Source organism: Stylophora pistillata, chromosome 11, assembly GCF_964205215.1.
Source record: "Stylophora pistillata chromosome 11, jaStyPist1.2, whole genome shotgun sequence".
Taxonomy (NCBI): Eukaryota; Metazoa; Cnidaria; class Anthozoa; order Scleractinia; family Pocilloporidae; genus Stylophora; species Stylophora pistillata.
The window spans coordinates 26,956,453-26,974,383 of NC_142529.1; the positions used below are offsets into that span (position 1 = coordinate 26,956,453).

Here is a 17,931-nt window from a genome sequence, read left to right on the forward strand (position 1 = left end):
CATGCGAGACAGTATTTTGATCTGGGCGGGACGATGAGCTACATAGTGAAGGTGTGGAAATTATTCTGAAGAAAGGAGCAGATAGATCGGTATTGGAATGGAAACCAATTAAAAGTCGCCTCATAAAGGCCAGGCCGAAATGAAAGGAAAACAACTTGACCCTGATTCAGTGTTACACTCCGACCAATGATAGTGAAGATGATCTGAAAGACAATTTCTATCTCAGGCTCCAGGCAGAGATTGAGCAGGTCCCAATGCAAGATCTTATCATCATCATGGGGGATCTAAATGTCAAAGTTGGTGCCGATAACTCAGCCAGGCACAGAGTGATAGGAAGACATGAGAGTGGTATCATCAATGAAAATGGAAAACGGCTTGTTGAGTTTTGCAGAACTAATAATTTGGTGATAGGGGGCAGCCTTTTTTCTCACCGAGAGATCCATAAAAGCACATGGTGATCCCCGAAAGGCAGGGATAGAAATCAAATTGACCATCTGCTGATCAATGGAAATTTAATTTAATTTAATTTAATAATAAGTTCTTAGATAGCGAATTAAAATTGAACTCTATTCGCTTTACAATTACAATTCAATAAAAATCCTATACATGCAATTATCGCTGCTCTATCTAAACTAACGAAGTATTATGTGTTATACATATATTTGACAAGGCACGATGTCAAAAAATCTGGTGCCTTAATTTTTGCAAAGATAAGTTTTCAATAAGCGTTTAAAGGAGTCACCAGATTCAGCGTAATTTATGCATTCAGGTAGCTGATTCCACAAATACGGTGCAGCGTAGGAGAATGCTCTTTGCCCATACGTTTTACTTCGAATTGTTGGGACCTCAAGTAGATTCATGTTTGATTAAAGGAATTTTCGTGCTGGAATATATCGACTAAGAAGTTCAACAAGATAGGTTGGAGCCATGTCATTTAGTGCTTTGTATGTTATCAACAGTATCTTGAATTGAATTCGTTTTGTGACCGGGTGCCAATGAAGTTTCATATGGAAAATGGCGGAGATCCCTTCCGGATGTCAAGGTGAGGAGAGGATCTGACATTGAAAGTGACCATCATCTCGTAACAGACTACCTTAAACTGAAATTAAAGAGTGCAGGGCGTCCAACCAAGGGGCGCAGCCGTTTCGATGTGAGCCAACTGAAACACCCAAATGTGCGAAAATATTTTATCCTGGAGGTGCACAACAGATTCGAGGCTATTGTGGAACTAGGCGGAAGGGAGGATATTAACGATGAAGGGGTGAATAAGAACTGGGAGAAAATTGTTACTGCTTACAATGATAGCAGCAAGGCATGTCTAGGCTGCAGGCAGCGGAGGCCAAAGGAATGGATGTCATCTGATACCTGGAAAGCAATTGAAAGTAGACGGGGATTAAAGAAGCCCGTTGAAAGTTATAGATTCGAAATCCCAACGGCTTAAAGAAAGGCATCAAGAAATGTATCGGGCAGCGAACAAGGAGGTAAAACGCCGAGCAAGAGCAGAGAAATGGATAACCTTGCATCCCAGGCGGAAGAGGCAGCTGCGCGCAATGAACAAGGAACAGTATAAAAGATCACCAAGATAATAACAAGTAAGTACCACACAACCAACGTGCTTGTAAGGGATATGTACGGTATCCTATTAACATCAGAGGGAGAGCAACAACGGCGATTGATGGAGCACTTTAGAGAGGTTTTAAACAGACCACCACCAACAGTAATGCTAAACATCCAGGAAGCCACAACTGACCTTGACATCAACACAGACGTTCCAACTAGGAGGGAAATCATCCAAGCCATTAATTCCCTGTAGAATGGAAAAGCTCCTGGCCATGATAATCTAAATGCCGAGCTGTTTAAAGCAGCCCCTGAGCTTGCGGCAACCATTCTGACTCCTTATTTACAAAGATCTGGGAACAGGAAGAAATTCCGACAGACTGGAGCAGAGGAGCGATAATCAGGATACCAAAGAAAGGGTCTCAAGGTGATTGTAACAACTGGCTAGAAATTACCCTTTTGTCTGTGCCAAGTAAAATCTTTTGCAAGGTCATTATACAGCGCATTTCTCAAGCTGTTGATGACATCCTACGGAACAAGCAATCTGGATTTCGCAAGGGGCGTGGAAGTACGGATTTTATTTTCACACTGCGGAACATACTTGAGCAATGTACTGAGTGGAAGAGAGAGTTGTATGTAAATTTCATCGACTATCAGAAAGCGTTTGACAGCATTCGTAGGGACAGTCTTTGGCAGATTCTGAGAGCATATGGCATTCCACAAAGCATTGATAATATCATCAAATGCCTCTACTCATGTTGCATCAGTCAGGGGGATCTAAGTTTTGAAGTTAAAACCGGTGTACGGCAGGGATGTGTCATGTCGTCCATGCTATTCAATATTTCTATCGACTGGTTCCTTTGTCGAACAATGGAAGATCAGCGAAGAGGCATGAGATGGACCCCTATTACTACGCTCGAAGACCTCGACTTCGCAGACGATTTAGCCCTATTGTCCCACACTCGACAGCACATTCAGGGGAAGACAGACCGGCTCAGCATGTCCAGCAGCCAGGTCGGCTTGAGAATTAGCTTGAAGAAGACGGAGGCCATGTGTGTTAATGCCCCTTCCCCAACAAAGATCTGGGTAAGAGGACAGGACATTCCAAACACCAACAAGTTTACATACCTTGAAAGTGTGCTCTGTCAAGATGGAGGTACCACTCTAGATATACAAAGCAGATTGAACAAAGCAGGATATGCCTTTCTGAATAAAGGCTGATAGTTTCTAAAGAAACTGTTTGGGGCTGCGTCGGTGGGGGTAACGAAATAATTTGAATATATCAACAAAGTTGAAATGGTAAATTGGCCACCGTTACGATTATAAGACTATTATAAGGTATCAACGAACGCTTTTCATTCCACTAATTTATTCGTGTTTTTCTCGTTGCTTTGTTCCCACCAATCACGTAGCTCCTTTTTCTTCCTTTAAAAGCACACACAACCCACAATTCCCCTATTCGCTCCGACGAAGGGCTAACGCTCGAAACGTCACTCTCATAATCGTAATGGTGGCCAATTTACCATTTCAACCTTGTTGATATATTCAAATTATGCCTTTATGAGCTTAAGATCAGTGTGGAGGTCAGAAAACTACAGCAGAGAGGCGCAGCTTAGAATCTATCAGAGCTGCGGATTGTCAACTCTCCTTCACAGCATGAAAATCAAGATTTACGAAGACTTAAATGTTGCGTAAATCTGCGTAAAGTTTTTTTACGAAGCAGCTTTACGGAAGCGTAAATGTGGCGTAAATTTGCTTCAAGTTGTATGACCAACTTTATGCTAGTATTTAAAGTTGTTTAAAGGCGATTAAAGTTCAATTTACACGGTCGGTACGTAAAGTTGACTTAAAGCTAGCGTAAAGGTGTTGAATTAGCTTTACGCTTGTTTACCTCGCCGCTTTAAGTGCTCTTAAAGATCAACTTTATACTACCCGCGTAAAGGCACATTAAAGGTCGGTATGTAAATATATTATTAAATGTCAATAACATTCAGCTCCATCACTAAAACTTGATGAAAACTATGCAATCGATTCGTACAAAAGCTTGCGTATGCAAATATAGACCCTGCTCGCTCTGCCATGATAATGAGCCACAACAAGGGCGAAACAGCTGTCCATGGCTGCCACTCTACGGGTGATATGGTTGTGCGCATGCGTACAATATTAGCCGTACCAGGAGATTGTAATATAAGTGTGCTTTAGTGCTGTCATTAGTGTTGTTTACTATTTTTTGAGCACAGAGGTTACAAATGATCTTCTCTCCATACGCACGCCGTGGGAAAACGTTTTTATAGTTCTTAACAGCCACCACATGTTTAATGTAGAGCTAGCGAATATATCGGATGCTTACCTCCTTCACGCCATCTCTTAACTTAGAATTCAATCTTAGAGCACAAACGAGAGCTAGCTGGCTACACTGTGCTGAATTGCATTAATTAGGCCGAAGTGATCATTCACGACTAATGATGTATGAGTAATTTGACCGTGCGTCACTATACCGTTAACTTAATGCTAAATATAATTTCCTATAAAGAAGCGTAAATTTACATTTACAGAACCATCTAAACTGCCTTCACGCTGCTGTTTAATAGCGGCTTTACGCCACAATTCCGCCAACTTGTTAGCGTTTTAGTGTTCATTTACGCCATTGATTAAAGGTAGCGTAAAGGTTAACTTTACGGTTTACGTGAGCGTAAAGTCGCGTAAATGCAAACTTACGCTGCATTTAAGTCGCGTTTAAGACGTAAATTTGCGTTTTGGTGCTGTGGCTTTACGGCTCGGAATGCTGGAGAATGACAGAACAAGACCTCTCAAGACGAGCATCCTTCCACACAGCTAGCCTCAGGAAGATTCTGAGAATCTTCTGGCCTCGGAAAATATCAAACGACCAGCTACTGAGAAAAACCAAGCAGGAGGATATTCGTACACTTGTCGCCGGGGAAAGATGGAGGTGGATTGGACATGTGATGCGGAAGCCCAGTCACGAAATAGCCAGAATTGCAATGTACTGCGAATGTCATGCGTAATTTTCTCCGATCTCCAATCGAGTTATCTAGCATAAAGCAAACTTATATCATTAACAATGCGACCGAAACAATTATGTGATTAGGGAGAAGAATTTTAAATTTTATTCTTTTCGTTTCTCCATTATAAGTACAGTACACTTGTTCGTGTATCACTCAGCTAGTGCTATAAGCAACAATTGTCAGCATTTGTGCAACCTGGCCGCGTTTAATGCAAGTCTCCGCGATCGCTGTACTGTATGATGTTCATTTCTATCTGTATAATGTCAGTTAACTGATTTCCTCCCAAAAAAAAAAAAAAAAAAAAAAAACATCTGCAATTAAAACACGGGAAACAGGTTTGCCTTGCAGTAAGATCAGGTTTGCGTGACAAGAACCCATTTCAACGTTCATACAAGGAAGCCATTTTGAAGTCATTACTCGCGGCGAGTGATTAGCGTTAACATGACAAAGTGTTTATCTACTCAATAATTTTCTCCACTGCCGTTTGTTAGTTAAAAAAAAAAAACATTTAAATAGAACTTCACAGTTAAATATAGTGTTTCCATGCAAACGCCTTCAAACGGTATACAATAAAACAACAACAACTACTTATGATCTTTACCTGGGTTTCCGGAGACAGTGGGCAGCTTCTTGTCGTGTTTCTCTGTAGTTCCTCCTTAAGCTGCTCAACGAGCCACTCTATCCTTCCTCGCGAGAGCCGAAAACGTTTAATGACTTCACAGTCAGCCATATCGGCTAGAAAGGGGCGCCTTTGATATAATCTTGGTCTTCGCGCTGAACAGGAAAGTCCGCCCCCAGCCGCCATTTTGTTTGGTTTTTCAACATTTGCGACTCTCCGATAACTTTACGGGAGGTTACGACCTCCCGTAAATTACCGGGCAAGATATCGGTAAAATTAACGGGATCGAAACTAACGGGAGTTTCGAGAAACACCCGAAAAGTTTACGGGGACTTACCGGGTGACTTATCGGACCCGATAATTTACCGGGACTTTCGAGAAACGGGCCCCAGTCAACTTAAGATAAACCCGAAAAGATTTTGGAGCTACTACTCAATCAAGTCAAGATCAAAACGGCTTCCAGATGTAAACACTTACAACAGAAGATCTGCGACAAAACCTCAAGAGCAAGCTCACTTATTTTATATTCACTTTCACTCAGTTTTTTGTAAACAGAGTACTGGGATACCAGCCCCAATGCAAACTGACTTACCGTAAGATCCAAGTACTTATTTCATTACCAACTATGTGGCTTGTGACACTAAAGGGGTTGGAAAACTTCTCATAGGTCTTAATGCTAATAAGTCTTGTGAGATTGACAATATACCTGCTCGTTTACTTAAAGAGACCGCTGATACATCTGCAGTTCCTCTGATTATGCTTTTCAATTTATCTTTCAAACAGTGCTGTCTACTAAATTATTGAAATCAGCTAATATCACACCTATTCATAAAGATGGTGATCATGAGCCTGTAGAAAATTATAGAGGCATTTTGCTTCTATCCATCATTGGGAAATGCCAGGAAAGAATTGTGTACAATACTATTTACAATCAAGTAATCAGTTTTGTGCACGATTCTCATCACGGATTCCTCACCGATCGTAGCTGCACTACTCAACTACTCTTGGTACATTATGATTGGTTCAAGGTTTTGGATACGAGTGGCCAAGTCAATGTAGTGTTTATAGACTTTTCAAAGGCCTTTGACCTTGTCTGTCATGACATTCTTTTAGCCAAGCTTTACAAATATGGTGTCCACGGGGACTTGCTCAACTGGTGCAGGCATTATTTGACAGAACGTCAGCAGCGTATAGTAGTCAAAGGAGAGGCTTCCGATTGGTTAACCGTAACCTCTGGTGTCCCACAGGGTTCTTTGTTGGGACCATAAATTCTTCACAATATGCATCAATGATTTACCAGGCGTAATTAGTAAGAACAGCTCAATTGCATTATATGCTGATGATAGCAAAATGTATAGGGTTATTAATACTCAAGAAGATCTGTCCTCTTTTCAAAGTGACATAGATAAAAAAAAATCAGATTGGTGTGAGATGAACAAGATGACAATTAATACTAAGAAATGTAAGATCCTGCAAATAACCAGGAAAAAGGCACCCTTAGTTGAGGAGTATAACATTGAGGGTCAACCTTTGGAATGTGTTAATGTTTATAAAGATTTACGATTGTTTACTGCTAGTGGTCTCTCATGGAACCAGCATATAGATAGAATAACTGCTAAGACCAATAGGGTTTTAGGTTGCGTAAAAAGGACTTGTAGGGACTTAAATGATGTTGAAACCATGAGAGCACTTTATTGTAGTCTTGTGAGACCCTTATTGGAATATTAATGTGAAACTTGGAACCCTTATACTAAACGTAACATTGACAAATTGGAGGCTGTTCAGCGAAGAGCTACCAGATGGATCATTAGGTCTGATGATGATTATGGTACTAGACTATCTAAATTGAGATTGTAGCTATTATCTGATAGGCGGTTCATTAGGGACTTTGCGATTTTGTTCAATGTAATTAATGGCCATTATAACATAGACATTTCCAATAAGCTCATATTTTGTAAGGACAGAAGCATGGCTTATAATTTGAGGAAAAATGACACACAGGACCTTGTCCCAAATGTTAGCGGGACCAACGGTCTCAAATATAGCTTTTTTAACCGTATCGTTGGTGGATGGAATAGCTTACCTAATCACAGAGAATCAGATAGTATTGAAACTTTTAAAAAGAATGTTTTAAGTTTTATTAAGGATAAGGATAATTAGGGCATCTATTTTGATATTTCTATATAGTTTTGCTATATTAAATTTTTTTTAATTAGAGGGGGCACCCTTGTATGGTGCGTCAGCGCTTTTGGTTGTCTCCTTCTCCACAATTTTTCCTTTTATGGTTTTTATTAACCTTAATTGTAATTAATACTAATTGTTTGTGTATTCTTGTGGAGTGAATTTGTAATAAATAAATAAATAACCTGCAAACAAAGCAAACGACCTTCAGTCTAAGCTACAAAATGATATCGTTAACAAATCTAACAGGAAGTGGGAAACAAACGAACACATTCAAAGAACTGGCATGTTCTTCCTCTTTGGTGGGTGGATTATAACAACAATTTATTTCTCTCTCAGCCGTCAACATTCTTCTGTCCATCACAGCATTTCTGGGCAATTGTCTCATCCTTGTTGTTATTCGCAAGGAATCTTCCCTCTTGTACCGTTGTCTGGCATCAATTGATCTATTGGTTGGTCTTGTTAGCCAGCCTCTCGCTGCTACTTATGGGATGTCTGTGGCTCGTGAACGATGGATTTTTTGTCGATACGCTTCTGGGGCAACTTTCATAACGAGCTACGCATTATGTTTGGTGTCTTTATTGACTATGACGGCCATAAGCGTGGACAGATTACTCGCCTTGTTGTTGGGGCTGAGATACAAACATACTGTAACTTTGAAGCGCACATATATTACTCTAGCTGCCTTTTAGGTTCTATCCGTTGTCACTGCTCTATTATACATTTTAGATTATCGTATAACTATTTGGTATGGCCGTGTAGTTGGACCATCTTGCATAATTGTCTCAATCGCTTCGTACAGAAAGATTTTCAGCGTCCTCAATCGTCATCAGGCTCAGGTACAAGATCTTGTTCAACAACAGCCGAGCAAACCAAATGCACTGAACACGACGCGATACAAAAAGGCAGTGTACAGTGCACTGTGGGTGCAGTTAGCATTAGTTGTTTGCTCTGCACCGATCAATTTAGTGGAAATTGTGATCGCTCATAGCAAACGATATCCACCATATTTAGTGGTCCTAAGGCAAATAGCAAGTTGCTTAGTTTTCTTTAACTTGACGTTAAACCCATTTTTTTACTGCTGGAAGATAATTGAGGTAAGACAAGCAGCAAAGCAAACAATTAGACAATCACTTTGTCCATGGAGTTGACGGGTTGAAAGGTAAGGGTGAAAGCGTTGTCTTCGTATTTTCTTGACTCAACATACATCGTGCTCTACTTTAATGTATCAAGCACTGTGAAACAGAAAAATCGAAACGCAGACGTCCTACATACCGTAACTCCTCTATCAAGCCCCCCCCCCCCGTCTTCTTTCAGGTACTTTGGGGGCTTGGCTTATAAGAGGCGGGCCTGAATAGAGGGGGGGGGGGGTGGTGGTTATTAATTTAATCTGATGTTTACTACCAGGATTCAAAAGGATATGATAAACCGTATATATTTATTCAAAATTGTTCTCACTTTACATTTTTTCAAATTGACAGAGTAAAAACCCTCAGTAAAGTGTGATGAGTTGTATGATTTGTCATAGTCATTGCTCTGTAGTTTCTGTATACCGTATTCTATTAATGCCAACCTGCTAACATCAATCAATCTATCAATCAATCAATCAATCAATTGCCATAGTCAATTATAAATAACAAACTAAAATTACAGTACTTGATATTAAAATAAAGGTCCAAAGTAAAACTGAACGGTACGATGACTTTTAGTTTATAATTAACATTGTTATTCTTTTTCTTATTATATTTATTATTATCTTTATTATTATTATTTTCATCATTATTATCAATAATGTTATCATATTAATTAGTTCTTATTTCTAACTTAGAACAGACTCCCCTTAACAGGTGTCAACTTCTACCGGCTCCATACAAAGGACACATTCACGACATAAACATTACAAACGAACTGAACTGAACGACCTAACTTTACTGACGGATCGAAACAGACCAATCAAGACCGACTTACGCCACTTGAGTCTTACCGCCAATAACATCACGGTAAAACCGCCTCCTGGTTAGCTCAATGGATAGAGCGCTAGACTGTAGTGCGGGAGGTCGAGGGTTCGAGACCCGGACCAACACTCAAGGTCTTAAAATAATTGAGAACAATTTTCTACCTTTCTATAACATCAAGAAATGGTTAGATATTCTAGTCTTCTCGGATAGGGACGAATAAATGGAGGTCCCGTCTCCTGCAGGGTTGGGGCAGGAGACGTTAATTTCCCACACACGAGATTACTGAGTGATGGATGTCCTCCCCTGGGGTGGGATGGGTGGGTTAGAACAGCAGGTTCACATCAGCTATTACAGCTGCCAATTAATCAACCTGCTTAAACAAATAAATGAACTTCAAGCTTCAATCATTTTACACGAACTGAAATAAGAACGTTCTACTGACAACAACTATTCACTTGACTCTGATGATGACTTCCGCACAGGTTGTCGAAACGTCAGTCACTACCACCGACAACAGTCCTTCTCAGGACTACACTCACCCCGACGATCACACCACACTTTAAAATGTTACCCCCGGGTTCAAACCATTTACTGCAGTATTATTATTGTTATCATTTTTTTATTCGTTATAATATCATCATTTTAAATAATATTTTTAACATCATCACTGTTAATGTCACTCGTAACACTGAGTGGATCGATTTCCGACCTCGACCCTAGACTAATTTGTTATTAAAACAGAATGTTCGTGAAGTTTCTATGGCACAGGAAGAATGTTAGGGTACAAGTACCTGCCGCATACATGACGCCTTGTGTACATGTAACAACCAAGCTTTTACCTTATCCCAACTACTGTCAAACTGGGGAAATAATTACAAAAGTGTCACCACGCTCTCTCGTACGCGACTGAAATGATTTTTTAGAGGGATAATCCTAAATAATTTTAATAGCTTGAAGCGAGGGCATGGTTGAATTTTGAAGGAAAATAGGTGAAATAGCCCAAAGTATTAATTTGGTTCTGTGGCATTTCGCACCTGTCGAGTAATTGTTTCTGTTTCCAATTTTAGTCGGATGTTGGGTGCAAAGAAAAAAATCGGTAATGGGCTGTTATTTACGAAGTCTGCCTTCAAATAGTTTCCGACTAACTATTAACCTTTCATGTCGAATATTCAAGTTTCTGAGTAAGTGTAATTGAGCAAAGCAGGTCAGTTACGTGATCGTGGCTTGGCGGGTGCTGTTAAGGAAAAAATATCTCTCTTCAGATGCAATTACAAAAAGGCATTAGAAAAAAAAAAAACAAAAAAACAAAACAACTGTTTATGAAGTCACGGAATGCTAAAAAAACATTTTCTAGCCTAAATACTGTCTCTCAACTTCAAGAAATGTGATAGCGTTGGGTAGAATTTCATTTAAAATATCCTTTTCAGAAAACGGTAAGTTATTATTTCTCTTTTTAAGCTCGATCGCTCGCTTGGAATTGATTTTCGGAAGCAGAATATAAATAAAGGAAGAAATATTTTAAATTTACGCGTATTATCTACATTATTTGAGACATTTTGCCTCAAAGGAGATACTTTTTTTATGCCATAAGAACTGACACAGTTTCACAAACGTCTGGTATGTCTTAAATGCTAAGTAAGACCTACACTGGACATGTAGGTTTGGCAAAAACCTTTATTAGATGATAAAACTTCCTGTCTTTTTCATGTGAAGGCACTTTGCTGAGAAGCTTTCCCGGTGTAGAAGTTTGGTAGCACTCTTTCATATAGAAAAAACAAACAAAGGAAAAGATCGCACCATTTAAGGCTTAAAATTAATGATATCACTTATGGTTACGTTCTGTTCTTTTTAATAAAGACTTTTAAGTAAAATGTAACTTATGGCGAAAACGTCCAGAGAAATTATAAGGAATCTAATAAGCTGCTAGTTACGCAGAAACTGGTTCCTCTTAAGGATGACAAAAAATGCAAAACACAGCGATACAATGGGATAAAAAGTGATATGCATCTTCATAAAAAAGACAGTTTTCAACCACATTTAAAATGTGGTAACTACTTTTGAAGTCAATATTCTGGATCTTAAAATCAAAGGAAGTTATAGGTGGTTTTGGTGCGTAGGAGTATTCTAAACGAAATGTTGCATGTTGCAATTTTAGATAAATTCAAGGAAAAAGGAAACGAACGTTTACTAAGCTTCGCTATAATGACGACAATAGATTTAAAAGGAGGTGGATCACAACTTCAAATATTTCAAGAAGAGCAATGCTCCCCCTCTTTGGTGGATGGGCTTGAACAAAAATCAGTTTCGTTCTTAGCGGTGCACATTCTCCTCTCGGTGACCGCTTTTCTTGGCAATTCCCTTATCCTTGTTGCCATTCAAAAGGAATCTTCCCTTCATCCGCCGTCCAAACTGTTGTATCGTAGTCTGGCCATAACTGACCTGTTGGTTGGTCATGTTAGTGTGCTTCTGTTGTTACTTATTGATGTGTTACTTATTGGATATTCTTGGTACAGGAAAACGGGAGTCTTTGTCAATACGCAAGCAACGCAGCGTACATAGCAAGCTATGCATTATGTGGAGTGTCTTTGATGACGATGACAGCCATAAGCGTGGACAGGCTTCTCGCCCTGTTGTTGGGGCTGAGATACAGACAAATTGTAACGTTGAAACGCACATACATCATTACAGCTACTATCTGGGTTATGTCAACTGTCGCTGCTACATGCTTCAAGTTAGATCATCGTATAACGCATTGGTCTGTATATATATCTATACCATTTTGCCTAGGTATCACAATCATCTCGTATACAAAGATTTTCCGCACTCTTAATCGTAATCAGGCACAAGTAGAAGGTCGTTTTCAACAACAGCCGGGCCAACTGAATGCACTGAACATAGCCCGATACAAAAAGGCAGTGTACAGTGCTTTGTCGGTGCAGTTAGCATTAGTAATTTGTTATGCACCATACTTAATGATGGTAGTTGTAATCGCAGACAGTAAAACATATTCGTCACACTTAGTAGTAATATGGAAACTAGCTGTTGTCTTAGTTTACTTTAACTCGACATTAAACCCGTTTCTTTACTGCTGGAAGATTAGTGAGGTAAGACAAGCGGTAAAGCAGACAATAAGAGATGCACTATGCTGAGGTTAGAAATGATAACATGTGATTGCATGAGTAGTAATCGTGCATTGAAAAATTCAATGTACTTGTTTCAGTTCCATTGAGAACAGCCAAGGAAAAGTCGAGAAAATAAAAAACTCATTTTACTGACTGTACTATAGTAGAGAAACGTCTCTGGCTGGCATTCTTATGATAAAAAACGTCTTGCAAACGGATAGAAACATGTTATTGAGAAATTATAACAGAAGAAAATCAAATTTATTCCCTTATAACGATCAAGTTTCGACCAGGATCACAATGCTGTTGTCACAAGAGACCATTATGATGGGAATGTTCTTGTAGCTTTTGCCTTAAATCCGTGTGTAGCGTTATAAGATAACATACAAAAGAATGGGAAGTCGCAATAACGATCGCATTTTGTTTCCCTTATTTATTATTGTTGTTGTTTTTTCATTTTTAAGGCAAACATACATTATGGTGGAGCAGTCTAGGTAATTTTACAGAATCGTATAAGCTGCGAATTACTGAGAAATTGGATTCTCTAAAATAAAAGCAAAACCCAGCCATACAATTAGATAAAAAGTAACATGTATCTTTACAAAACAGACACTTTTCATCTGCATTTAAAAACAAGAAACACTGTCTTCAGTTTGTTTGGATCTTGGTACCAAATTAAGGTTTGGAAGTGTGGGTGAAGTCTAAATTAAACATTCCTTGCTGCAATTTTTAGCGGAGCCCATACTCATAGAAAAAGGTAGTAAAAACAGTAACCCATCAAGCAGAAAAAAGTTGGTGGAATTACCAAAATTTGATAGGTTATGACTGTGCGTCCGTGCGTACAAGGTGCTACTTTCAGCTTGAGCGGCCGACTGCATTGCAGGCTCGAAACTAGTCAGGGGAACGGAGAAGGGGACCTCAAATTTGACCTAACTTTAGCCCCAAGCCCCTCTCTGTCTAATCGTTTGAGAACAAAGTTACATTTATGAAGTAAAAGCCCCACTATAGCAGAGTCCATGGTGAAATTCATTTGGCAGCACAATTTACCAATGAAGTTTTATAGCACTTTCAAAATGCCACCTGGCAGGGTGAATGCTTCGTGCACCATAGGCCACAGATGGGAACCCCCCCTGAAACTCCAGAACAAACAGTCAGAGAAGTGAGCGAAAGAGGCTTTTGAAATATCTTGTCACACTCAACTTCTGTGCTAAGTTTCAGCCAAATCGGTTGACTACCACTTTTGGCCCCTGGAACACTTTCTCAGACAGGGACACTAAGGGCAAATAGCAAGTTGCTTAGTTTTCTTTAACTTGACACTAAACCCGTTTCTTTACTGCTGGAAGATAGGTGATAAGACAAACAGCAATTCAAACAAAATGGACAATCACTTTGTCCAGGAGTTAAAGGGCTTTTGACATTTGTTATCTAATTTTTAGAGATTCAACCAGGGATTGTCCGTAGACAACCTTTTTGAAACCACCTATATGTTTGATTCGTACCATCATGCCCTCTCCCACGTGACTGAAATGACTTTTTAGAGGGATAATCCTAAATAATGTTAATAGCTTCACGGGAGTGCATGGTTGAATTTTAAAGGAAAATAAGTGAAATAGCCTAAAGCGTTAATTTGGTTATGTGGCATTTCGTACCTGTCGAGTAATTGTCTCCGTTTCCAATTTTCGTCGGATATGAGGCGCAAAGAAAAAATCCAGTAAGGGGCTGTCATTTACGAAGTCTGCGTTCAAATAGTTTCCGATTTATTAACGTTTCAGGTCGAATATTAAAGTTCAGCTTCCTGAAGCTGATCATCATTTTAAAGGTCTTTATAAATGAAAGCTGATACCTACAATTTATTATTTATCCTATCAAGGACACTTTTTCTTAGTATTGGTAGCTTTTGCACTATGGTGTGAGATGGTCATAAAAGTGCAAAGTTTTATATTTCTACCTGGTAGTGCAAATTCATTCGAAAATTAAAGTTAACCAGTGGGATAGACACGTAGGTTTGACGCAGAACAATTTTAGGTGATAAAGATCCCTGCCTTACCAATTATGAAAGATAAATTGCAAGAAAATCTTCCTTGCGGGAAAGAATATTTCTATCGTTCATGATGCTGCAAAATAAAGATATTCAGTGGATCTATGGAGGGATCTTTTAGAGTTTATAGACGGGATAATATGACATAGCATTACCTGTTGAAATTCATAAATGGTGATATTTAAAGCTACTGGGAAGAAATTGGTATCTCTTGTAACAGAATAAGCATTATTTAATACATGAGTGAACGTTGCTGAGGACGTTTCTGGGTAAGTGTAATTAAACAGAGTGAGGTTTACGTGATCGTGGCCTGGCAGGTGCTGTCAAGGAAAAAATATCTCTCTCCAGATTCAATTGCAAAAAGGAATTAGAAAAAAAAAAACTATTGTTTATGAAATGCTGGAGAATATTTTCTAGCCTAAATATTGTCTCTCGACTTCAACAAATGTAGTAGTCAGGCAGAATTTCATTTAAAATCTCCTTTTCAGAAAACGGTAAGTTATTATTTCTCTTTTCATGCTCGGTCGCTCGCTAGAAATTGATTTTCGGAAGCAAGCTATAAACAAAGCAAGAAATATTTTATATTTACGCGTACTATCTGCATTGTTTGAGACATTTTGCTTCAGAAGAGAGAGTTTTTGCTTTCGTTTGCATTCTCTATTTGTTTTCCTCCTTTCGCCAACAAATTAACATTCTTAGTGATTTTCCTGGATATTAATAAGCCAAAGTTTGCCTATTATATCGTAGTTATACAATTTCTTCGCTTCCAACGTCTTGTTCGCGAAAAGACAAGTAAATTATTTTGGTATCAAACAAGCTTTGACGTTTAAGGTCACTGAATTCTTCATGTCGTAATTCTCTCAAGCGATTATATTAGCAATTGTCCTCTGATAATGAAGTTTTTATCATAATGCTAAAGTTAACATGATAATCCATTGATCGAGAAGTAAAATGAACGAATTGGGATAAATTTTATCGAAAAAACAAAGTTTGTGTTGTTAACTTGCTTGCTGCCAATTTTGGTGACCGAGAGATCAAGGCTTTTAGAGAAAATGGTGAAAGAAACAAAGGTATCAAAAACTATGTTCAGCCACCTTAATCTAGGAATGAGTTAGTATCAAAAGTCAAACACATGGACAAATGTGATAGTATTGTTATTCTACAACTTATTAAAAGCTCAGTCTTCTTATGTAGAAATTCATTCAGAGCTGAGTAAGGAGGATTAATAAATATCATCAGTGTGGGGAAAAAAAAGAAAAATCTGGTGAAAAGAACTCTATAAGAACCAGTAACTTCAGTTTTATTCCATATGCTAATTTACACATTGCTAGCATTAGTCAAGCAATATTATACATCTCTAAAATTCATAAGCATTATGCACTATGTACAGACTTCCAATTTAATGACAAGTTTCTAATTTCTTCCTATATATCCAACATACAACATATCTGACGAGCGTTCTCTCTGGCTGGTACTAATCGTGACGTTTTTACTAAGCTATGAAAACTGTCCATTAGAGTGTACCCTAAGAAACCTGGGATCTAACTCTAAAACCATGGACAGCAAAGCGCTAGTCTGATTGTCTGTTTCACTGCTTGTCTCACTTCACTTATCTTCCAGCAGTAAAGGAACGGGTTTAACGTCGAGTTAAAGTAAAGCAAGACACCTGCTACTCCCTTTATGACTACTGAGTCTAATGAATACGTTTTACCGTCACCGATTACTACTGCCACCATGATTAAGTATGGTGCGTAGCAAACTACTAGTGCTAACTGCACCCACAGAGCATTGTACACTGCCTTTTTGTATTGCGCCATGTTCAGTGCATTTGGTTGGCTCGGCTGTTGTGGGCCATGATCTTGCTCTTGAGCCCGATGATGACTGAGACCCCGAAAAATGTTTAAATACGAGAGGAATGAAATAACAAGACAAGATGGTATAGTTATATAGCCAAACCAAATGGTTATTCGGTTATCTAATATGAAGCATAAAGCAGCGACGCTAGAAACAATCCAAAAGGTAGCTAAGATGATGTATGTGCGCTTCAAAGTTACAATTTGTCTGTATCTCAGCCCCAACAATAAGGCGAATAGTCTATCCACGCTTATGGCCGTTATCGTCATCAACGACACTCCACCTAATGCTGCGGTTGTGAGGGAGGCGGCGTCATATGCGTATCGACAAAGATTCCATTGTTCGTGGACCACGGAAATCCAAGTCGCAACAACGAGAGGCTGGGTAACAAGACCAACCAACAGATCAGTTGTTGCCAGACAACGATACAAGAGTTTGGACGGCGGATGAAGGGAAGATTCTTTGTAGAGAGCAACAAGGATAAGAAAATTGCCAAGAAACGCTGTGATGGAGAGGAGAATGTTAACTGCTGCAAAAGAAACTGATTCATGTCGAGGTTCACCCGCCATAGAAGGGGAGCATAGCAGTTCTCGAATTGTTTTTGCCTGTGTGCTACCTCTGTAATTTGTTGTGGACATTGTTCTGTGCTTGTTTCCTGACAATGACAAGGTAAAAGTAGCGTACTAGACCCTAATCTGATCCAATTTGTTTTCTTCCAATGTCTTGTTCACAATAAGAAGAGAAATATACTTTTATATCAGGTAACTTTCATGTAAAAGGAAAGTTATTGAATTTTTCTTGCTAGAGGGCAAACAATCCCTCTCTATTTGATAGGGTGCTTTTCAAATTTCCATGTCATCTGCTTGAAGTTCAAACTTTAACATTATCAAACTCGGTAAACTAGAAAAAAAAAAAAAAAAAAAGAAAAGCTGACGATTTTACTTGATCTATGAAAAATCTGGACTCGTACAGTCTCCGAAAGCATTAAACTATTGAAATTGAAATTTTAATCAGAGATGCCAGCTTACATTCAAATATTTCTTTTAAATTTCTAATGAACACAGTTTTGCAGCTAACATAAAATGGTCTATTATAAAGCAAGCTGCACGCTATTCAATCTTGTCGTTGTCATTATCTGGACCATTAATAAATTTTCCTTATATTACGACATACTACTACTGAAGTGAAATACAATTTATCATTCCCAGGAAGAAATCAAAGGATGGATTAGCTGGTTCTACCTTTCATCAACAACATTCACCTCAAGACTTCCTCTAATGCGTTGACTCTTTAAAAATGCGCCCACGACATGGCTTTCAAATGACAATGATGGCGATCCCTTTTCTGTTTTACAGTTCATAATTTACCTTACGTTCCTCATTTATGATAAGAGAAGACAACTCGTGACTAAAAATAATTTTGTAACACCTTATTCTGGTTTATTTTTTAAATGTCTCATAATAAAGGCGGCAGTCTATTTTGCGCCACAATTACGTGTTTGTCTAATTGGTTAAGTTTAATTTAGAACATAGCTAGCAGAGTCGCGCAATCAAATTCATTGTACGTAAGCGTGCTC

General features: G+C 38.8%; 1 protein-coding gene across 1 annotated transcript; it reads right to left on the reverse strand.

Moving 5' to 3' along the window:
* Positions 1-15,800: 15,800 nt before the first annotated feature.
* On the reverse strand, positions 15,801-17,375 carry LOC148720909 (melanocyte-stimulating hormone receptor-like). The gene has a single exon (XM_088738848.1). It carries the CDS (start codon positions 16,991-16,993, stop codon positions 16,049-16,051), a length of 945 nt encoding a protein of 314 aa, XP_088594974.1. The 5' UTR covers positions 16,994-17,375; the 3' UTR covers positions 15,801-16,048.
* Between the last annotated feature and the right edge of the window lie 556 nt (positions 17,376-17,931).